At 45.7% G+C, this 23481-nt stretch overlaps 2 protein-coding genes across 3 annotated transcripts in view; both read left to right on the top strand.

Moving 5' to 3' along the window:
- Positions 1 to 1016: 1016 nt before the first annotated feature.
- UGT1A1 (UDP glucuronosyltransferase family 1 member A1) lies at positions 1017 to 13376 on the top strand. 2 transcript variants are annotated; one of them, XM_036858515.1, is made up of 6 exons: positions 1017 to 1938; positions 3147 to 3230; positions 8353 to 8484; positions 9163 to 9250; positions 9539 to 9758; positions 12397 to 13376. In XM_036858515.1, exons 1-6 carry the CDS (start codon positions 1075 to 1077, stop codon positions 12692 to 12694), a joined length of 1686 nt encoding a protein of 561 aa, XP_036714410.1. In that variant the 5' UTR covers positions 1017 to 1074; the 3' UTR covers positions 12695 to 13376. The 2 variants fall into 2 exon arrangements, with proteins under 2 accessions (XP_036714410.1, XP_036714411.1); XM_036858516.1 differs by lacking the exon at positions 3147 to 3230.
- Positions 13377 to 19919: 6543 nt separating this feature from the next.
- Positions 19920 to 23481, top strand: part of MROH2A (maestro heat like repeat family member 2A) — a 43211-nt gene continuing 39649 nt past the window's right edge. Inside the window, 2 exon segments of the mRNA XM_036857681.1 lie at positions 19920 to 20009; positions 20242 to 20423. Of these exon segments, the coding sequence (XP_036713576.1) occupies positions 19928 to 20009; positions 20242 to 20423 (264 nt within the window). The 5' untranslated portion in view covers positions 19920 to 19927.

Genomic DNA, 23481 nt, shown 5'->3' on the forward strand with positions numbered 1-23481 from the left:
ATCAACAAAAAATCTACAAAAAATAAGTGCTGGAGAGGGTGTGGAGAAAAAGGAACCCTCCTGCACGGCTGGTGGGAATGTAAATTGATACAGCCACTATGGAGAACAGCATGGAGGTAACTTAAAAAACTAAAAATAGAACTACCATATGACCCAGCAAATCCACTACTGGGCATATACCCTGAGAAAACCGTAATTCAAAAAGAGACATGTACCACAATGTTCATTGCAGCAGTATTTACAATAGCCAGGATGTGGAAGCAACCTAAATGTCCATCAACAGATGAATGGATAAAGAAGATGTGGCACATATATACAATGGAATATTACTCAGCCATAGAAAGAAATGAAATCGAGTTATTTGTAGTGAGGCGCATGGACTTGGAGTCTGTCATACAGAGTGAAGTAAGTCAGAAAGAGAAAAACAAATACCGTATGCTAACACATATATATGGAATCTAAAAAAAAAATGGTTCTGATGAACCTAGGGGCAGGACAGGAATAAAGATGCAGACGTAGAGAATGGACTTGAGGACACGGAGGGTGGGGGAAGGGGAAGCTGGGACGAAGTGAGAGAGTGGCATGGACATATATACACTACCAAATGTAAAAGAGATAGCTAGTGGGAAGCAGCTGCATAGCACAGGGAGATCAGCTCGGTGCTTTGCGATCACCTAGAGGGGTGGGATAGGGAGGGTGGGAGGGAGGCTCAAGAGGGAGGGGGTATGGGGATATATGTATACGTATAGCTGATTCACTTTGTTGTACAGCAGAAACTAACACAACATTGTAAAGCAATTATACTCCAACAAAGATTAAAAAAAAAATGTGATTCAAGTGATTGTTAAGGAATTCCAGCCAGTTAAACTGTTGTTGCCTATGAAGAGACCTAGTCAAGTTCTGCCCTCTTTATCTCTAAAAGTAAACTTCCAGGTACCGCTAGCTCACTGACAGCGATCGTCACGTGACATAATCAAACATTAACTTGGTGTACAGTTTGGTTCTTGCGCTGTGTAAGTGGGAGAGGGCAGACCTCCGGCAGGTGACAGTCTTGGTAGCAACGGCAGGGGCACCATGACAGCAGGGTCCCAGGGTCCATGTCCACTCATCCTGGGCCTGCTGCTGTGCATGCTCGGCCCTGCCCTGACGCAGGGTGGGAAGCTGTTGGTGGTCCCCATAGACGGCAGCCACTGGCTGAGTTTGATCGGGGCCATCCAGCAGCTGCAGCACAGGGGACATGACATAGTGGTCCTCGCATCCGATGCCTCCATGTACATTAAAGAAGGGGCATTTTACACCTTGAAGAGGTATCCTGTGCCATTCCGAAGGGAGGACTTGGAAGTGGCTTTTATAAACCTTGGGCGTAGTGTTTTTGAGAACGATCCTTTTCTGCAGCGCGTGGTCAAAATATACAAGAAAATCAAAGATGACTCGGCTCTACTTTTTTCCGCCTGCTCCCATTTACTGCACAACAAGGAGCTGATGTCCTCCCTGGCAGAAGGCAGCTTTGATGCTGTATTGACAGACCCTTTCCTTCCCTGTGGCCCCATCGTGGCCCAGTACCTGGCTGTGCCTGCCGTGTACTTTTTGAATGGAATGCCATGCAGCCTGGACTTTCAGGGTACCCAGTGCCCCAACCCACCATCCTATGTGCCCAGGCCTCTGTCCTTTAACTCAGATCGCATGACCTTCCTGCAGCGGGTGAAGAACATTCTCATTGCCTTGTCAGAGAACTTTTTGTGCAGCATGGTTTACTCCCCGTACGCGCCACTTGCCTCGGAAGTGCTTCAGAAAGACGTGACTCTCCAGGACCTTATGAGCTATGCATCTATCTGGCTCCTCAGAAGTGACTTTGTAAATAATTACCCAAGGCCCATCATGCCCAATACAGTTTTTATTGGTGGGATCAACTGCGCTAGCAAAAAGCCACTATCTCAGGTGTGTATTTGAGTGGGAACTTTAGATGCCTGTAGTCTAGCAAGTGCTTTGGGTCGATGAGCTTGCCACAGGTCCTGAATGAGCATGCTGAGATAGTCTCAAATATCCTCTCTCGTTGATTTCTATCTCACCAGTCTCCTAGGTCTGAGATGTAATTTATAGTTGTCTTTGGCATCATCTTCTGGGTTATTTCTTTTATCAGATACTTCAGGAAAGTGTATTTTGGCCACTTTATTCTGTGTGCTCCAGCAGATAATAATCAATTAGATGCAACACCGGTTAAATGCCATAAACACAGCATGCTGGGTTCAGGGTTCCTTGCAGAGAACAAAATTGTGCTGCATGCACTTTGCCCGTGACTGGGTCAGGCTCACAAGAGTCAAGATTGCTGAAATAATTTTTTGATATCTATAGATCCCAGCAGGGAAAATTGCCTTTATGTTTCTGACTAAAGGTCCATTTCTAGATAGGCTGAATCCTGCAGTTCCGTTTCCTCTACTAAGCAAATCACCAGATAGCCAGGTTCTGACAATAGGCAGAAAGTTCATGCATCTCTCTTAAATGCTTATATGTTAATTTTTTTCCCCTACACCATTGGAAGTATGCAGAAAAGTAGCATTCACATCCTTTTCCAAATCTCAACAGAGGAGATACAGAATAGCAGGAGAGGCTCCTTCAAAAAGGGGTTTGGGAAGGATTCTTCAAGAAGATGACATTTCAGTGGGGGTGCATTCATTTATTTTTCAAGTATTGGTTGAGGATCTGCTGGTAGCCCAGGCACGTTCCAGGTGCTGAGTCTGGCTCCTACTAAGGGGCTCTCATCACCCTTGGAGAGCGATGAATCTTATTTCCAGTGTGCCCCTGACATGATTCATATTTTAAATGATCATGTAATTGTCACAGCCAGGAGAAACTCTGGGCGGCGGGAAGAAAACCAGGAGAAATCAAGTGTCAGGTGGATGCCTTCACCTCACTGCTGTAAGACAGAGTCTCCAGAATGGGGCTCTGATTCTGGCCCTGTGACGTGGAGAGAGATCTGATAATCCCTCAAAGGTCCTATGGCAATAAGATTCTGAGAAATGGCCCGTTGGACACATTTGTGTCTTGATGGGGTGGTCTGGTGAAGAAAGAAGGAGGTGGTGTTGATTTTCTGAAAGCAAGATGAGAAAACCTAAGAGTATAGAAAGCCATTAATGATTCTCTTTCAGACAGAGGAAAAGGAAGGAGTGAAATATCATCAAACCAATGGGCGTATTCAGGTCAAAGGAAAGAAAGCTAGCCAGCACATCCAAGTGAGATTTTCATTTCATTGCTTTGCGTTGTTTGCCATTGATTTTTGGCAAACAGTCTTTATTTATTTAAATGATTTCCATCTTTATTTTGGATGTTTAATGGGAGAGGCTGCAGAACTTTATCAACTACCTTTCTTGATATCATATTTTTATATCATTTATTGATATATTTTTTCCCCTGTAAATTTGTCTAAGTGGTGAATTGTATTGAGTATGTGTTAGTTGCTGCCTTGTTTGGTGCAAATAAGCTTAGGTGTGAGAATGTCTCTGTAAGTTGTACCAAATAGTAGCTCTCCTTGTCCTATTTTAAATGCTTTTAATTTGAAATTCCACTTTTTTGGATTTTTTTTTTTTTTTGATAGATTGAGAAACTGATTGGAAATTGAATGCAAACTAAGACCACTTGACTGTTACTGAAATGAATAGCCCAGTTTGCTTTTTTTTTTTTAAAGAAATTCACGTTCTTTTATTTATTTATTTATGACTGTGTTGAGTCTTCGTTTCTGTGTGAGGGCTTTCTCTAGTTGCGGCAAGTGGGGACCACTCTTCATCGCGGTGCGCGGGCCTCTCACCATCGCGGCCTCTCTTGTTGCGGAGCACAGGCTCCAGACGCGCAGGCTCAGTAATTGTGGCTCACGGGCCCAGTTGCTCCGTGGCATGTGGGATCTTCCCAGACCAGGGCTCGAACCCGTGTCCCCTGCATTGGCAGGCAGATTCTCAACCACTGCGCCACCAGGGAAGCCCCACTTTTTTGGATATTAATATCACCATTCCTGCGTTATTTTTGTTTACATTTCTCTAGTGCCTCTTTACTACTCCATATCTTCAAACTTCTTTCTCTTTAAACAAGGTGGAGCTGATATTCTTAACCTAGTCAGGCAGGCAGATTCCTTTAATAGTTGAATTTTGCCTGTTTGTACTTAACAATTGATAGATTTGATTATAATTCTTCCAGTTTATTTTTATTTTGCTTTTTCATCTCCCCGTTTCTTGATTTTTGCTGGTTTGTCACGTTGCTGTTATCTTTTTTTCTTTTTATTAATTAAAGAATGTTACTCTGCACTTCCCTCCCTCTAGTGGGGACCATCCTACTCCCAATGCTACTGGTAAATGTCCAGAACTTTTCAGGAATAAAGATAAAATCTTTATTTGGTAATGAGAGTCCATAGAGAAAGCACAGCCTGGTGCTGGGCATACCTTTGGGATGTCTGAAAGAATAAAGATGGTAGAACAGTGTCGAGAGCAAAGGCATGAAACTCAAGAATTCCAAGATGTCAGTCCCCTCTCAGGGTGAGAGACCATCTTTGTAGACATGTAGAGATACAGAGACGATATCCATACATCCACATTAGTTGTGAGGAAAATAGCCAAACAGAAGATGGGTGAGAACATACTTGAAGATGACGAGGAAAAGAAAGAGTGCTGACCAGGGAAGCCTGCAATGTTTGTAAGTGGCTCTGAGTGTATAATGATAAAGTGACATGTTTCCAACATACTAAGGGTTTCACGAGGCTTCTTGCAAAACAAAAGGCATTTGGGAAGGAAAACTCTAATAAAAGCCTGGAACTAAAAATACTAAACTTGCAGCAAAAGTCAGGGTTTTTATATTAAAAGCCTCCTTGGAGTAGGCAAGTATTTTCGCTTCGGGGAGCCTTATTTTTCTGGAATGGGATAAGAGGTGGGGGGGTCGAGGTTTATTTCAGTCAACACATGGCTTTGCTCTTTGGCCATTCCAGAGACTGTGAAATCGGGGCAAGGTTTAGGGGAAGTTTTGCCAAGTAGGGGGTAGACCTCACCATTATTGAATCCCGTACTGGCCCAGAATTGACACTGGCCATGTGCCCTTCTGTGATCTGTAACTGGACTTTCATGGCATTTAAACTCCAGCCAAGTGATATTACCTAACTTTGGGTGTTTATGGCCTTGTGCGTTCCCTTTGTGTTAAATCACATCCTGCGGTGGCTGAGTGGCTGTGGAAGGGTATGGAAGGAGGGGACATTGGCCCTTTCTAGACAAGGTTAAAGTAAGAGTTGGTTTCATGAAGGAGAGGAGGTCCTAGGAAATTTAGGGAATTCAGTGTGGTCGGTGGGGAGGATGATACCAGCTCCTTGACCTTTCAGATGAGCCCGATGGGAAAGGCTAAGACACAGCTGCCAGGAGACATGGGCCTAGAACAGGGCCTGAGGCTGGTGGGGGCGGACTAGACAGTGGGATGGCCTGGCAGTAGGGCTGGTCAGTGGCTTTACCGGCATGCTTGGAATCAAGCTTGGCAGCCATCTCTGAAAATCACGTGTGCTGAGCCCCGTACGAAGTCTCCTAGCTCACATCCAGGGTAGCCAGCATCGTGGTTTGTCCAGGACTGTTCTGGTTTTAACACTGAAAGTCCCAGGAAACCCCGCAGTTCTGGGCAAAGCCAACCACATCACACAGTCTCACTAATGCCCTTGGCACTCTTTGGAGACGTATAAAACCATCTGGAGACTCTCAGAGAGTTAATTAGATCATTAATAACCGACAGTTGGGGGAAAATTGCCCTACTTATGCCTTGCTCTATTTCCTTTAAGTGGATTCCCACTGTGTACGTGTGTGCCCCTGCACGTGTGCGCATGCAGGTGTGTGTGCATGTATCTCCTGAAGCCTGGAGCACTCTGGCGTTGGCTCTGAAGTTTGGGAACAGATCAGGCTGAGCTAAGATTATTGTGGAGGGCTGAATCTAGGAGCTTCCTTCCTCTCTTCCTGAAACACACCCACCACTCATCTCCAGGTTCTTGTTTCAACACTGTGGCTAATGCTGCTGTTCTTCTGATTGAATCATTTTGTTGCATCCTTTCAGAGCTTTTGTTTGACATCCATCTCTAAGTCTATTCCTTATTACTTTAGGGAAGGGCCTTTGCCAGGTCGTAAACTAGAATCTGTATTTACTAGTTGGGATCCCTGCCACCTCTGATTCTCACCCCATACACACAGACATTTTCTAAAATCCTGCTTTATTCAAGGGAACCACAGATTGCTCGTGTTCTAGTGGTTGTAAGATTCATTGTTAACTGGAAAATCAATCACGGTGTACAGTTCAAATACACCAAAACTCACTTGATTAACAAATTACTCCTTGGGAATTCCCTGGTTGTCCAGTGGTTAGGACTCTGTACTTTCACTGCCGAGGGCCCAGGTTCAATCCCTGGTTGGGGAACTAAGTTCCCACAAGCCGCACAGTGCGGCCAAAGAGAAAAACATTATTCCTTGATTTAAAAAAGTCGACTTAATGGCAATAGGACACCGTTGGCAAAGGGAGGACTTTGAATCAATTCAGCCCCCAGTTTTTGGTTTTTTAAAAAATTGCTAGCAACTTTAATTATTATTAATTAATTAATTTATGTTTTTGGCTGTGTTGGGTCTTCGTTTCTGTGCGAGGGCTTTCTCTAGTTGTGGCAAGTGGGGGCCACTCTTCATCGCGGTGCGCGGGCCTCTCACTATCGCGGCCTCTCTTGTTGCGGAGCACAGGCTCCAGACGCACAGACTGAGTCGTTGTGGCTCACGGGCCTAATTGCTCCGCGGCATGTGGGATCCTCCCAGACCAGGGCTCGAACCCGTGTCCCCTGCATTAGCAGGCAGATTCTCAACCACTGCGCCACCAGGGAAGCCCAGCCCCCAGTTTTTGAATGATGCTGTCTCACATGCAGAGGACAACAAGCTGGTGTAATCTGCAGAGGGCTTCGCATGTAGCTCTCTCTCTGTTCTTCATTCCTTATTCCTTGTGTCATCTGGCCCAGAAGTTTCTGCAGAAAGTCCCATTGCCTCATCTTGAGCTTTGTCCTTAAATAGCCAAGGCCGTAATGCCTGCGGATGATCCTTGTTGGATGCCTCCTGAGACAGTGGAGCAGCCTTACATTTGCAGCCTTCCTTGGATGACAATGATGGACATAGTGATACAAGGAATCAGCTTCTGGAACAGGACATGAGCACTCTGTGAGGGTCATATGCTGGGTGGGTGAAGATTCTGCCTGTTTCTCCTTCCCACCAGTGGCTTTGGTAGTCACAGTTTACTCACATGCCCTTGACCTTCTCTGAACTCCACAGAAGGGGCTCAGATCGCTGGGACACACTTGGCAAGAGTTTCTGTCTCTTATTTTGTATTTTTCATACTAGTTTACTTTTTACAGTACATTAAGGAACCAGCAAAGAAAGATTCAAATAAACTTCTGTATACTCTTCTTGCTAAAGCAGGCAAGTTGACTTAAACTCTTTAGGAACTCCTCTCCAGGAAAGGTGGAAAAATGCATGGTTGACTGGTTGAATTTCACCACTGAGTTGACCTGAATATGATTTTTAATCATCCAAGTGTGTTTGGCTGCCATGTGGGAAACTGTCATAGGCTGCAGGGAAGCTGTGAAAGGATGTTTTTGCTATTTGAGGCTTTTTCCTTAATCCTGAGTCTAATCCTTAATGCTGTCTGTAGCTTTCTGCTTTGACTCCATTCATTCTTTCAGTATAAAAGAATATTCTAGAAACCTTGAAAAGTAATACAGGTCTTTACTGTAGATTTTCTTAGACAGGCAATACGGGAGCTTTAATGTCCATAGAAAGCTTTCCGAAATCCACTTTGGACAGGGTTCCTCTCCTCCAATGTTTCCTTCCACAGAATCTGCTGAAAGGCTCTCTCCTCTCTCCAGGATGCCTCTTCCCCTCTCCTCCCTCCTCCCTGTCGTCTTCAACTCTCTCCTTCAGCCCCGCCCACCCCTAAAGGCCTGCTTTCCTCCCAGACTTTCCCAGCTGCCTGAAGCCCTGGGGAAGTGGATCCGGTCTTACCTCTGATCACTTCTCTTTTGGAAACTTGGCCCATTACCTGGATTCTGTATCTCAGAGAAGAACCCAAGTGATAACTCTGTAAGCAGGAAGCCTTCCTCCTGTGGGATGGAAGGCAGTTAGGGAGGGAGGGATGCTCTAACACACACTAATGCTTTGTGTCTCTATCTCACACACACACACACACACACACACACAAACACACACACTCCTTTAATCACATTCTTAAGAGGAAGATACCTGATTCATAGCTGAATGTATGCTGTCGCCAAAGAATATGAGAAAAAAATTTAACTGGAAATTTCTCTTCTGGTCCTAGGAATTTGAAGCCTATGTAAATGCTTCTGGAGAACATGGAATTGTGGTCTTCTCCTTGGGCTCAATGGTCTCAGAGATTCCGGAGCAGAAAGCTACAGAAATTGCTGATGCTTTGGGCAAAATACCTCAGACAGTAAGAAGATTCTACACGATTTCTTTTTATCTGTCTTCACAAGAGTTCTAACCCCAGGCTTTCAGTACCTAAATTAATTCTATGAGTTGGGCTTTAGGCTTGGGTTTCCCTGCCACTTCCCAATTATTAATCCAAAGTTGTTCTTTTTTTGCAATTTCACTCTCAACTACTCTGTTAAAACATGATCCACTTCACGAGGAGGTCTCTTTCTCTCTAAGTGACTCAAAAGTATATTAGAATTTATTTTTAAAAATAAAATGGTCAGGATAGTGTTTCTTCATATTGCATGAGAATATTTCTCCAAAAAGCTGTTGCTTAGAACCCTGGATTTGTTTCTTGTATTTCTGCTTTAATAGTTCTATGCCCACTCATTTTGTTAAGTAAACTTTCCCTTGAAGGGCAGAGAAGTGCAAAAATCGTAAATGTACAGCTTGATGAATGTTCACAAGTTCACAAAGTGAACATACCCGTGGAATCAAGCCTCTGGAACAAGACACAGAATGTTACCCATCCCCAGAAGCCTTCTTACTCACTATACCTCCCACCCTTGCCAAGGTTATATTCATTTGGAGACTCCACTTTCTAGCTACTATAGCAGATATCTTGCTTTGTTTTAAAAATCATATTATATTCCTAAACTTTATTTGTTTTTTGTTTTTTTGTTTTTGCTTCTGCAAGGTCCTGTGGCGGTACACTGGGACTCCACCACCGAATCTTGCGAAGAATACAAAACTTGTCAAGTGGCTGCCCCAAAATGATCTGCTTGGTACGTGGGGAGGATTTGATGTGTAGGTCAAACCAAGGTTAAATTAAGGAAGTGGCTCAGGCAGGGCTATTCAAAAGAATTGTTTAGCTGGAAAATATTATGGCCAATGTATCTCATGTTGCTTTTTACCTGGTAGGACATCTCAACCCACATTTTCTTCTGCACTTTTCTGCAAGGGCCACGTGTGGATGGCACTGGGTCCTGAGAGTGCTTTCAGAACCTAGATGATATCAGGTTGTGAAACTCAGTGGCTTGACTGCTGGCATCCCTCCCTGTTTTGCTTCTCAGGTCACCCAAAGACTCGGGCCTTTATCACACATTCCGGCTCCCATGGTGTTTATGAAGGAATATGTAATGGTGTTCCCATGGTGATGATGCCCTTGTTTGGTGATCAGATGGACAATGCGAAGCGCATGGAGACCCGGGGAGCCGGAGTAACCTTGAACATCCTGGAAATGAGTTCAGAAGATTTAGAAAATGCCCTGAAAACTGTCATCAGCGACAAAAGGTAAGAGAAGCTACCAAGGAATACTACCTATATTCTGGCCATCGCTTCACAATAAACATTCAGATGTGAAAACAAATACATCAAGATCTAATTTATAAGTAAGATGATTTGGGGTTATTATTATTCCTTTTAGAAAAAGATGCTTTAATTCCTATGGAATTTATCACAGAAGTGATTTTTTTTTTAACTTTTTGGGTTTACTTATTTTATTATTTATTTATTTATGGCTGTGTTGGGTCTTCGTTTCTGTGCGAGGGCTTTCCCCAGTTGCGGCAAGTAGGGGCCACTCCTCATCGCGGCGCGCGGGCCTCTCACCATCGCGGCCTCTCCCGTTGCGGAGCACAGGCTCCAGACGCGCAGGCTCAGCAATTGTGGCTCACGGGCCCAGCCGCTCCGCGGCATGTGGGATCCTCCCAGACCAGGGCTCGAACCTATGTCTCCCGCACTGGCAGGCAGACTCCCAACCACTGCGCCACCAGGGAAGCCCACACAGAAGTGATTTTAAATATTATTTCCCTTGGTATATTTAAAACTCCAATTAAAAAAAAAAACAATGTCAATATAATAGATGTCTGATCTATAAGTTCCTGCAAAGAGAGAAGTATTCCATTACAAGAAACATAGTGTCCGTAAGATAAAAACAAACCAGGTGCTTAAAGGTAAGGCTTTTCCGAGCACTGAAACCTGTGAGAAATTTTGTCCATGGGGTTTATTAATGTGTGTGTGTGTGTGTGTGTGTGTGTGTGTGTGTCATGTGATAATGACAAAGGCTTATAATAAAAGCAAAGTCAAGTTTTTTCAAATGTGGCTATGAAAACAATTCAAAAGGCAAAAAGCCACCAGATCAAATTATCTCTGCGTGAACTTGATTGTATTGCTACAAGTGATAGGCTGATCAAAACCTTATGAGAAGAAGTGATTGCCAGGAGTGGGCTTCATCCAATAATCAATTACGTATGTGCGTGTGCTGCACATGCATGTGCGTGTGTATCTACGACAGTGTCAGGAGCCTTCACCCATACTTGCTTCATTTTGAAGGAGGACAGATGTGAAAAGACTGGAGTGTGTTCAGATGGGAGGACACACTACACAGGGGGACACTGAGCCTGGACAAGGAAAATGTGCTAGAAATGATGGTGCTCCCATGTGTGTGATGCCTGTGAATGAAAAGAATTGTCTACACAACCCCAGGGTAAAGTGCCCACAGTGTCAGCAACAACCTTCCCAGAGCAGTCGGTGTGGTTTTTATCCATCATTCCAATTGGCTTCCGGCAGCCCAGCATGTCAGCATCGGGTGGCGCTGCTCACATATCACTACAATTAAAGCCCGATTTCTTTCCATATGCTGGAAACTCATTCTTGAGGTTCATATTAGTGATGTAATTTTGACCTTTCGTTCAGTGGTATGGACAAGTACTTGTAACCTAAAAATGACTTGGTAGAAGTTCTCTGGTACATTATCATTAAAAAAAAAAAAAAACAAAACCACTAATCAGTCAGCTTAAGTTACTAACTAACTTCATCTATTCATTTCTGAGCCATCTCCGATTGTGAATCTCCATGTTTCCAACACTCTAAGCTGGGACTGGACCTACATAAAATAAAAAGAAGTGGAAAAATTTCCAACATCAGATTATACAACCAGGCCATGTCAGGTGCTCAATAAATATTGAATGAATGAATGAAAGTCCAAGAAAATCTATTTTATAAGAGAAGATTTATATACAAGGAAGATGTTTAACAGAATTTATGGCCAAATATTAATAGTACATTATAATAATGTATCCAAATAAAATGATGGACATATTCAAAGACAGCAATGATCATAACCGCTCCTGAATAAGCGTCTCGCTTTTCTCTTTCTTCTCTCTTTTCTTTCCCTTGCCTTCTGCTCCTTACCCTCCTCCTCCTTCTCTTTCCTCTTTTAGTGCATCCATACTAAGGGTTGAAGTATCTAACCCATTTTGGATTTGGATATTCTGACTCAGCTATCAACACAGTCCAAAATAAACAGGAATCCATTTTTCTTTAACAGGCTGCAAAGACACTGCCTCATGCAAAATTTAGCACTTGGAGGTTTGATGTTTCAACAGTTGAATTGAAAGTATAGCACTGTCTTGGAGATGGCACTTAAAAATGGTTTTTACTTTGGCTAGAAGAGATTGTTTACAGTCTCATTGAATGGGAAATCATTAATAATTTCTGAGATGACCTTTTCCTTTATTTCTTTATCTTGTTACGAAACAAGTATGATCAATTGCCTACAAAGATATCACTAAAAAGAAAAGAAGAAAAGTAGGAAGCAAGTTTCAAATAATTTAAAATTATAATTTTGGCTTCCAGTTTTCTTTCTTCCTTTCCCCTTTTCTTCCTTCCTCCCTCCTTCCCTCCCTCCTTCCCTCCCTCCCTCCCTCTCTCTCTCTCTCTTTCTCTTTCTTTCTTTCTTTCTTTCTTTCTTTCTTTCTTTCTTTCATTCTTTCTAGAATATTTAGTGTGTGTTTTCTTTTCTGGTTACAATAGAAACTCTGCCAAGTTTGGAAAATCTGGTAGCGTTCCTAACTGGAAGCAAGCATAGAGAGAGGATGGTTCACTACTGTTGGTGTTCCAGGCATTCACATAACTGTCTTTGTGTGTTCAGCTATAAGGAAAACATCATGCACCTCTCTCGCCTTCACAAGGACCGCCCCATGGAGCCTCTAGACCTGGCTGTATTCTGGGTGGAGTTTGTGATGAGGCACAAGGGGGCGCCACACCTGCGCCCTGCGGCCCATGACCTCACCTGGTACCAGTACTACTCTTTGGATGTGATCGGCTTCCTCCTGGCGGTCGTACTGACAGTCATCTTCATCACCTTTAAGGGCTGTGCCTTTGCCTTCCAGAAATGCTTCGGGAAAAAAGAGCGAGCGAAGAAATCTCATAAATCCAAGGCACACTGAGAACTGGGCTGGAAACTTGCAAACAGAGTCAGGTTAAATTCATGTTATGCTTATTCAAGAAATACTTTGCCAGAAAATAACACCCCAGAGTGTGTTTTAAAAAATAAAAATGATCTAAGCGTTAGTCACACATATAGGTAGAGATATTTAAATATCTTTTCTGCTCCCTCCGGGATCTTTAATCTGGACTACACTTGTCATCTTTCAAATGACTTGCAAAGAGGGTTGGATAGGTCCCTCCTTCAATCTGCAGTACTTCACCTACGCAGAAATGGGACCTGTTTGGGAGCCACTGCTTCCCCCTGCCCCCCCCCCACCCCCACCGCAGGATGAGTTGTAACCTCATCTTCTGGCATCTGTAGATGGATGTGATAGATTCCTTCACCAATAATGCCTGGTTCTAAATTATGCTCATGCTTCCCAGATGTCACTTTGTGCATCTAAGTAAGGAAACGTTTATTCCTTGTACTTGATATGATATGAATGAATGGTATAGATTTCTGACTTTGGGGGGGAAAGAATGATGTATAAAATTGATGGGTGATATGCCTGAGCAGAAAATCATTGCTTGAGCCAAATGGATCTGAATTTGACAAAAGCCTAAATTATAGCGACTGGCAAGTATATTTTCTCCGATGTAATAACTAAAAACATATTAATAAATTCATATAAATTATATTTATTAGGTGGTCTCTTCATGGGTGTTGCATTTATTTATTGTTAAACTACAAGTTCTAACTACAAAAGTAATGCATGATTCTGACAGAAAATTTGAAAAATATAGAGGTGTACACATACACACACAAGGAAATTAAAATCACCATTAACCACATTCCCTGCAAATAACCACAGTTAGTAAATATTTTGGCAAATGTATATAGTTATAAAATATTGCAAAGATACCAAAGATATCTAGTGTTTTCTAACATTCTTCCTTCACTTCATCCTATTGTGAATGTTCTCTCCAGGTCTTTGTATAATATTTAATGTGTTTTAAGTGGCCAAGGAACATTCTATTGCATGAATATACCAGGATTTATTTAACCACTACTTCCTGGTGTATTCACTTTTATTTTCTTTTAGAAAAAAGACTTCACCGAATATCCTAGTAGCTAAGTCTTTGTACATATTCACGACTATTTCCATGGGAAAGTGCCTTACAACAAATCAATGGTTGTCTGTTTCGGTTCCTTTAAGGTGAGGATCCACAGGCAAGGAGTTTATCTGGGAAGTGAAGGAAACCCTGAAGGGGAGTGGGGAGTAGGATGGGGAGTGATGACCATCAGGAAGGCAGCTCTCTGTGGGCAGTGGGAACTGAATCCTGCTGGTTGACACTGGGAGCCAGTGCAGAAAACATGCCAGACTTACCCAGACTGGAGGGGCAAGGCCCTTGGGGATCTGAGCACTTGCCCCTGTCAGTGATTGGCTGCTCCCAGGTGGTATTAATTTCCCTGCACTTCCAGTCGGCCACAAGAGCAGGCAAGGAGGGCTTTAAAACCCAGAGAGGTCCCACGGGAGAGAAATGCAGGTGTGGCGTTGGAGGTCCGGCCCTGTGCACTAAGCGATAAGAACACAGGGATCTGGGTGGGGCACTGATGCACGGTTACCTTGGGCAAAAGGTTTGAGATATTCCCGAACTTGCCAGAGGGGTTCAATCAGTGGTGAGGGAGCCAGGTTCTCAAACTCCCTTCAGTATAAAGTATTATCTTGAAAAAAGAAAGTATCAGTTTCATTGGCAAAAGTGGGATTTTGTTTTTAATTGCCTGTTATTATTATTAAAGGTTGAATTTTTTTTTTCAAGCTCATGAGCCATTTGTATTTCCTTTTTGGAGAATATTCTTTGCCTGTTTTCCTGTGGGGTGTTATTACCCTGATGATTTTTTGTTTTAAATTTTTTTCTTGTTTTCCTTCCCTTTATTTTTTATTTTTTTAATAAATTTATTTATTTATTTAGGCTGCTTTGGGTCTTCGTTGCTGTGCGTGGGCTTTCTCTAGTTGCGGCGAGAGGGGGCTACTCTGCTGCGGTGCGCGGGCTTCTTATTGTGGAGGCTTCTCTTCTTGCGGAGCACGGGCTCTAGGCGCGTGGGCTTCAGTAGTTGTGGCTCGCGGGCTCTAGAGCGCAGGCTCAGTAGTTGTGGCGCACGGGCTTAGTTGCCCCGCGGCATGTGGGATCTTCCTGGATCAAGGCTCGAACCGTGTGCCCTGCATTGGCAGGCGGATTCTTAACCACTGAGCCACCAGGGAAGCCCCTGATGCCTTGTTGAGGGCTTACTAAATCACTGAAAATACCCTCCTGTCACGTGCATTTTTTTCTTCCACTTGTTCTTTAATTTTGTCCACACCTTTGTTGGTTTGTTTTTTGCTTTGTGTTACATGTAGAACTTTCAAATGTGTGGGTTTCAAATTGGAGCTGGGGTCATGGCTAGCTAGGATTTCTCCTGACCCCAGCCCAATTTATTTCTTCCCTACGTGGCTTTTGGAACACAAGCCGTTCACACCAGTTCCATCCCACACCTCTGAGCCCCATGTTGTTTCGTGGACTACGTCCCCCCTCCTTCAAGGTCCTTCCCGGTCCACCCAGGGACCACCTCCCGGCCTCACTGCCCACGGCTCCCTGCTACTCCACCCCTCACCCCCCAACCCCCAGGGACCCCGAGCTGCTCTGACCTCCCCCAGTTCATGCTCCTGTGCACCTTTGTGTTCCTAGTTTTTAGACCCTCTTGTTTACAAGTAAGACAACCCAACTTGGGATATCTTAAGCAAAAAAAGAGGTCATTTTGTAAGGAGACGTGCTCCCTAAGGGTGAGAGGCTCACGGCCAAGCCTCCAGAGGAGCTGAGCTGAGTGCAGCCTCTGGCCCCCTCCCGTCCCTGCATGCTCCGGGCGCCGCCTTTACGCCTCCCTCTCTGTGGTGGCCCCCAAGCTGTAAGCTTATTCAGCTTTCTGCTTTCCGGAGAACTGCTTGTCTCTTTCTTGGTATGCACTCCTGACGCTGCGGTATTGAGCGTAAAAAAGGAAAATGGCTTGCGGCCAGTTTCGTTCCAGGTGCCTGCTCTGGATCTAAGAGCCCCTGGTTGTTCCCCAGAAGAAGGACGTGCTGCCCTGAGGGGGAAGTCTGTATCTCCAGAGAATGGCCCATAGAGCATGCTGACGCATAGGCAGTGGCGACAGAATTATGTGGAAAACAAGGTTTACTGATTTATTGTCGGCTATTCGTTCCGTACTAAACCTATATATACATTCATGCTCTTTGAATAAACTTACCTTGCAACCATCAGTTGTCATGGCCCTTCTGATCCCATACTGGTGCTTTTCAGTTCCTTACCCCTCACCGCCAGGAACTTCTAGCTTTCTGCAGCCGGTCTGCGGCACCTCTCCTCTCGGCCTTCCCAGCTCCTCAGTCCCGGGAACCGTCATCCCCAAGATCCCACAGGGGACTGACTGCTTTCTTTCTTACCCAGAGTTCCGAACTCCTGTGAGAAAGAACCTGATTGGTCCAGCTGGATCAGGTGTCCACTCCTTGTCCAATGAGGAGTGGCGGGGGAGGGATTATAGACGGAAAACACGGCCGCCAGGACCCCGTAACTGTGATTCTGTGGGTCAGGGAAGCGGGAGCCTTGTGAGCCGGTAAGGTGCCCCCAAATGTGTTCACTGTATACATACTCTATTTCCATTTTTTCCACTTTCTTACTGGCCCTTTCATGCACTTAAGCTCACAGGTTTCTACGACTACCGTGTTTTCTTTTTTTCAGGTTGGTTCCCATAGAAGCAGATGTGGGAAGCTCAGCTGCGTGACAGCGCTAAGAGTGGCTGAGTTTGTTTGTTTGTTGTTTTTTTAAATTAATTAATTAATTTATTTTTGGCTGTGTTGGGTCTTCGTTTCTGTGCGAGGGCTTTCTCCAGCTGTGGCGAGCGGGGGCCACTCTTCATCGCGGTGCACGGGCCTCTCACTATCGCGGCCTCTCTTGTTGCGGAGCACGGGCTCCAGACGCGCAGGCTCAGTAATTGTGGCTCACGGGCTTAGTTGCTCCGTGGCATGTGGGATCTTCCCAGACCAGGGCTCGAACCCGTGTCCCCTGCATTGGCAGGCAGATTCTTAACCACTGCGCCACCAGGGAAGCCCAGAGTGGCTGAGTTTATGAGTGTGTTGTATGTGAGTCCTGTATTACTGTCATACTCAGAAAAAAAGTATTTTCATTTGGAAAACCAAGCAGAAGCCACTTCATTCTCCTGGATCTCATCCTCTTAGCATCCTCTGTAGATAACGTGTTTGGGGCATCTCACTTTTGGCCATGGCTTACACTCACCATGTATGCAATAATAATAATAAAGGACCGCTTCCTCCACCCCTTCTGATAGCCATGTTCTTCACAATGTCACATTGCAGCTCTTGCTATCAAGAGGGGAAATCTATATCCCCACCCCTTGAGTCCGGACTGGCCTGTGACCTCCCTTGGCTGTTAGAAGGTGGCAGAGGTGAAAGGTACAGTTCAAGTCTAGGTCCTGAGACGCCTTGGTGTGTCTGCCTGCTCTCCTGGAAACCTGCCCAGATGCTCTGAGAACAACCTGGGCCAGCCCTGCTGCACGATGGGAGACATGGTTCCTGATCACCCTGGTCACTTCAGCCAATAGGAAGCCAACTGCTAGGCATGTGTGTGAGGCCATCTTAGACCAGCCAACCCTCATCTAACCCACTGGCTACCACAGCTGCATGAGTGACTCCAGTTATGCTTGACTGGACACAGCCCAGATCAACAGAACCACCTGGCTGACCCATAGACTTGTGAACAATAATAAACTGTTGTTTTCAGTCATTAAATTTTGAGGTAGTTTGTTACACAGCAACGGCTAACTGATACATTCACTTCTGGCTCTAAGTCCACAATCTTTCATGTGTTGTGTCTTCAGACTCTCAGAGGACAAAGATGTGTCCTACCCACCTCTGTATCCACCACAACATGGAGAGCCAAGCTTAGCTGCACACTGCAGGCACACAGTCAGAGTCTGTGGGATGGAATTGCAGCCATTTCACTGAGTAATCTTTGAAAGAGAAAAGAAGGCCCAGAAGGGAGTGGGAGGTAGGGCCAAGGGGACTGTGAAAGAAGGAGCATGTTATAACTGCCTTCTGGTGTCTGTTCTGTTCCATCATGGTTTACATGTCTCCAAAGGGCAGAGTGAGGAAAAATGCGTGAATTTTGTGAGGATGAGTGTTTGGCACTATGTAGAGGAAGCTCGTTTTTTAACCACCCGGATTCAGTGAAGTAGAAATGGGCTGCTGAGGGTCATGAGCTCCCTGGTATGAGAGGCGACAAGCAGAGGCAGAGGAGCTCCCTCTTGGCAGTGAGGACAATGGGAAATTAAGTGGGAATTTTAATTAAGCAGTCTTAGACCTAGGTGGCTCTGGGTCTTGATCTGTTGCCCTGTAATGCATAGAAATTCATTATTTTATTGCTCAGACTGTTGATTGGGACTGTCTCTCACAGCTACAACTGACAGAAATCCTTTGGGCCCCACTTTTGGTTCAGGGAAACAGGGTCACTGGCTTGTCTTTCTTTGAAATTCTTTATCTTCAGGAGGAAAAAGGATCTGGGAGCTTTTATCCCTCAGTGTTGACATCTGTGTTGATGTTTGTCAGCCCTTAAGAAGTTGCTGATGTTGAGAGAGCCCCTTGAGAGGAGCGATGAGACCTGCCGAGGGGGATTTCTCATTAATCATTAGTTTTCAGTGTCCAGAAAAGAGGGAGGAAATGCCCTTCCTAACCAAGTGTAGCTATCAATAGCTGTGTGACAAATTACTTAAATGTAGTGGCTGTCAGTAGGGCCACACTGCCCCATCCTGGAAGCTGTCCAGTCCTTGGGGAAGAGAAATCCTCTTCTCAGGACCCCTCTGTCACCCCCATCTCCTCTAGCTGCCCGGATCACACCTCCCCACCCTGGGCTCCTATGACCATGTCCCTAGGGGACTTGGCTGTGAATCCCCCCCTCCATTTCCTTTCCCCAAACAGGCCACCATATCTCACCCCACATGTGGGTGACAGAAATGTTGATTAACAAAATAATGTGGGATTTTTAAATCCCAGGGCCCTGTGCACTCCTCAAAGCCCTGGGTTCACAGAGCTCAGGGAGACAGTTGGATCTGAGAGTTCCAAGGGTCTGGGACCCAACGGTGATGATTCTAGTGAAACCCTCCTACCCTGCCGGGGGACCTGCTCCCTGTCTGAGTTACGACTGAGGAGCCCGAAGGTCTCACTCCTTTGTCAACCCAACCTGCCATTGTCCACATTACCATTGATATGTATCAGGCAGAGAACGGAGCTTTTTCTTGTGGTGTATTTTTGTTCCATCCAGGAGAGAACTCTGAGAAAAGGTCAGGATTTAGGTCCCAGACTTGTTCCTTAAAGCATTCTCAGGAGGAAGGGAGCACAGGATGGTGAAGGGCCCTGGGATGGAGTTTGAGGAACTTGGGACAGGAGTAAAGAGGACCTGGGAGCTCTTCACCCTCCGTGTTGACATCTCTGTTGATGTTTGTCAGCCCTTGAGAAGCTGCTGATGCTGAGAGAGCCCCTTGAGAGGAGCGATGAGACCTGCCGAGGGGGATTTCTCATTAATCATTAGTTTTCAGTGTCCAGAAAAGAGGGAGGAAAGGCCCTTCCTAACCAAGTGTAGCTATCAATCACTGTGTGACAAATTACCTAAATGTAGTGGCTTAAAATAACACCTGTTTATTATGCCACAGTTTGCGTGGTCAGGAGTCTAGGCTTCGCTTAGCGGGGTCATTTATTTAGGGTTTCACAGGCTGCACTCGAGATGTTGTCTGGGCTGCGTCCTTTCTGGAGCTTGGCCCTCTTCCAAGCTCATGTGGTTGTTGGCAGAATCCAGTTCCTTGTGGTTGTAGGACTGAGGCCCTCAGTTCCTTGTGACACGGCCCCCTCCATAGGCAGTTTATATCACCACTGTTTACTTTTCAAGGCCAGCATGAGAATCTCTCTCCAGTCTGCTAAGATGGAGTCTTATATGACATAATGTAATCATGGCAGTGATCGCATCATGGGAGGTTCCCATCTCTTTTGCCATATTCTATTGGCTAGAATAGGGGTCTAACCAAGTCACGGGTTCCTCCCACACTCTAAGGAAGGGGGTTATGCAGGGTGTGACTCATGGGGGGTCGTCTTATGGTGGGATGACACACCAAGTATTTTACAAATCTTATTATCTCAAAAGAGCTTGAGGAAGAGATGGCAGAAGCATCAAGAAAGTCAAATGAGGACGTGTCAGAGGAGACAGAGGACCTGGAACCTCTGGAACCAGACGACAGTGGTAAGAAAGTCACCCCCTCCCTATACTCCTGCCTCATTTCGGCCACTAACTCCTGGAGGGCAAGTCCTGGTCAAGATCTCAGTTTCTCCATCTGTACAGTGGATAGGAAGGTCCCTGCCCAATCATGCCCCAGGTAGAGCTAGAGCTGTGCAGGTATCAGGGAGACCGGAGCACAAAGAACAACCCCTGTAATGGTCGTCTCGGCATCACACCTGTGCCACCTTTGTCTCAGGTACCTTCCAACAAGTCACAAACCTCCTCCACATCATGGACAGCGAGTCAACCAAAACGGGCGCCGCTGGGGCAGGTCCTGACCTGCGGAAGACGCTGGCCTCAGTGATCATCAGGGAGAAGGCCACCACTGAGCCCTCTGTGGTGACGGACGCTCTCATCCGCTGCCTGCAGGTACCGGAGGTAGGGCCTCCTCCCCCTCAGCCGCTCCTCTGAGCCTGGCCACCTGTGTGCACGTCCGTCCACCGCTCAGCACACATTTACTGATAGTTGTGGATGCAGGCTAGGTGCTGGGGTACAGAGAATGACAAGACCATGAGGGTCTCAGCCCTTGAGGCCCAAGTGGGGCCTGGGCCACTCACAAGTTTTCAAAGCTCCTCGGTATTCTGACGCAGTGGGTTTGGGAGTCACCGTTCTAGAGCAGGTGAGCTGAGTTACAAAGATGTTGAGCACGGGTGAAGCAGGTAGATGTGGGGGAACAAAGACACACCAGATGCAGAGTGCAGGGGTGCTTGGCCAGTGGGAAGGCTGTTTACTGGGGCAGAGGCTGGGGTAGAGGATGCTGATGGGAGTGATGGAAAATGTAACCGAGATCATGGTGGGCTTTGTACGACAGGGTAGAGTTTGGACCAGAGCATCGGTATCCCCTGAGGACTTGTTAAAACTTCAGATTTCTGGGGCCCATCGTGAGAGTTTCTGATTCAGTAGGTATGGGGTGGAGCCCAAGAATCAGCATTTCTAGCAAGGTCCCAAGTGACGCTGCTGCTGGTCTGGGGACCACACTTGGAGAGCTGTTGAATTTTAGACTATTCTTGAGCTTTTGAGAGTGGGTAGCAGAGCAGGTCCTTATAAGAATTCTTAATAGCAAGCTTTATTTTATAGAGAGAAGATACATGGAAGCCTTGAGGGAGGTGTGTCGGGGTCCAGGAGCATAGGCAAAGAATTTGCAAAAGTCTTTTAAAACGTAGGTTTTATTATTATTCAGGTATAGTGAGACCAACAGCTCAGGAGATGATTGCCCTTGAAAAGATGGTCTGTTACTCACAGATCCCAAGAGGCAGGGACACGCCATGCCATGCAGGCCCACAAAGAAGAAGCAGGGTCGGGCGGGAGGCAGAGGGAGCAAGGGGGAAATGTACGCAGGAGTGTTTATTGTGGCTTCTGTAGGGGAAGATCCGGCGAGGCAGGATGAGCAGACGTCAGATTGGCTAGTGTGGATAATTTCAGTGAGGTCTGGGGTGTAGGGGCCGCCCTGAGTGGTCTGGTCCCTGGCCCTGAGGTGATTAGAGCAGGTGTATAGTGGTCCAGAGCGTGAGAGCCTGATAGAAGAGGTGGTTGGTACATGGGCTCTGGATTGCTTGCTTGTATTTGACAAGCTTGCTCGTGAGTGTGTGAGTTGTTTGCCATCTCTAGGAATTGACTAACCCTGGGCAGTCTCTCCAGGGTCCACAAGGCCCCAAGAAGTCAAAGCATCAGGAAATATAGAAAATTTTAAAAACCACGGTTAATACCCAGGCCATGATAAATGATCAGTGGTAATAAACAGATGATAAACAAGTAAGCATATTTTGTAACTTAACCTGTGTTAAAGATTTTAGTTATTCTTTAATTAGTGAAGGAACCAGTAAGATGTTAAAATCGGTTAAAATGACAATTTTACTTATAGAGATGTACATTCTTTACCAGACAAAATTCCTTTGCGTTGTCACGAACAGGAATCATTTTCAGCATCAGTTTCCTAAAACTTACCTTCTGTCTCCGTGGAGACGTAGCAGAGCCTAGACTATCACAGGCGATCAAAGGCACGCACTCCCACAGGCCGGATGATCCTGCAGGGGCAGCAGACGGCACCAAGCCCGCCTCTGGGAGGCCACCCCGTGCCTGTTTTATGCCACTTTCCAAGTCTGTGACAATTTTTCTCTTGCGCCCGTAAATATTCTCCAAAGATTAACTTCGATCGAAGAAATTAGGCTGAGCTTATTATAATTTGCCTGGCTGTTTACATATCTGCAGCAACAGTGTTAGCTACGCATCTAGGCTTCCTTGAGTTTGCCTTGAAGATCTAGAGCGTGAATTCTCAACGGGGTGATACTGCTCCAAAGCAGGTAAAATTGGTTCTTGCGGCAGTGGGGTCAGGGGTTGGTGTGTGCGAAGGATACTTTAGTTTTTGATGTACAAAGCACAGAGATGTATAATCAGCTATATAATATCTTTGTGGTATTACATTTTCATGGTGGGGGGCAATTAGGAAAAAATGCTTAAGAAGGCTCCTTAGGGGACAATAAAAAAAAAAAAGAAGAGGTTGAGAAAACAAAGGCCATCGGACTAGGCAGCGAAGGCCACGCGGTTCTCTTCGGTCCAGGAGTTTTCACGAGGAATCTCTCACTGGAGTTTACAAGCCTCTCTTACTTGCTATATCGAGACCAGGAAAGAAAGGCCAAGACTCTCTGTACTGGATGTCACTCATAGAATGTATAAATTTCATTGACTTCCTCTCCTCTTGAGGTCCCCAAATTTGCTAAGGTCTTGACTGTTGGTAGGTGACCTCCTTACCAGCCAGGGGAGGGGGCCATCTTCCCAGAGCGTTTTGCAGGTAACAGCCCCCGTGGAGAGGAGTCCCCCCTCGTGACAAGAGCTATCTAAGAAGCAAAATAGATGATGTCCTCTTGGACTTGCAAGAGGGCCAGTGCCAAATCTGTGGAGGACCCTGTGTGCTGACCATTTGACACCTGCCTAGCTGAGTATGCTGGGCTGAAGGCAGAGAAGAGAGGACAGATTTGCAGCCCACACTGACAGGGCCAGTTGGATGAGCCTGATGGGAGGAAGGGAGGGGGTGGCGTGAGAGATGGCGGAGTCGGGGTCAGAGTCTTAGGCAGTTTCAGGATGGTGGGGTCATCCACCAGATGAGACATTGATAATTCTGCATCCAAATCCAATGTGTGGGAGTTCCCCCCGCCACCAAATAATTCTCTGACGCCAGCTAGGTGTGCTACAATTTAACTCAATTCTGACACTGTCTACCTGGAGATAGTGTCAGATCCCAGAGGTTAAGGGCTCAGCCCCATAAGACGACCCCACCCCCGCCCCTGCTTCAGACGCCAATCGTAAGTTTGGTCAACTGGCTATAGTTTGGAAGTTCCCATGACCTCCTCCTTGGGTTCAATTAATTTATGAGAGTGGCTCACAGAACTCAGAGAAACATTTTACCTACTAGATACTAGTTTATTTTAACAGGATATAA

Source organism: Balaenoptera musculus, chromosome 7 (genome assembly GCF_009873245.2).
Source record: "Balaenoptera musculus isolate JJ_BM4_2016_0621 chromosome 7, mBalMus1.pri.v3, whole genome shotgun sequence".
NCBI classification, from domain to species: Eukaryota; Metazoa; Chordata; class Mammalia; order Artiodactyla; family Balaenopteridae; genus Balaenoptera; species Balaenoptera musculus.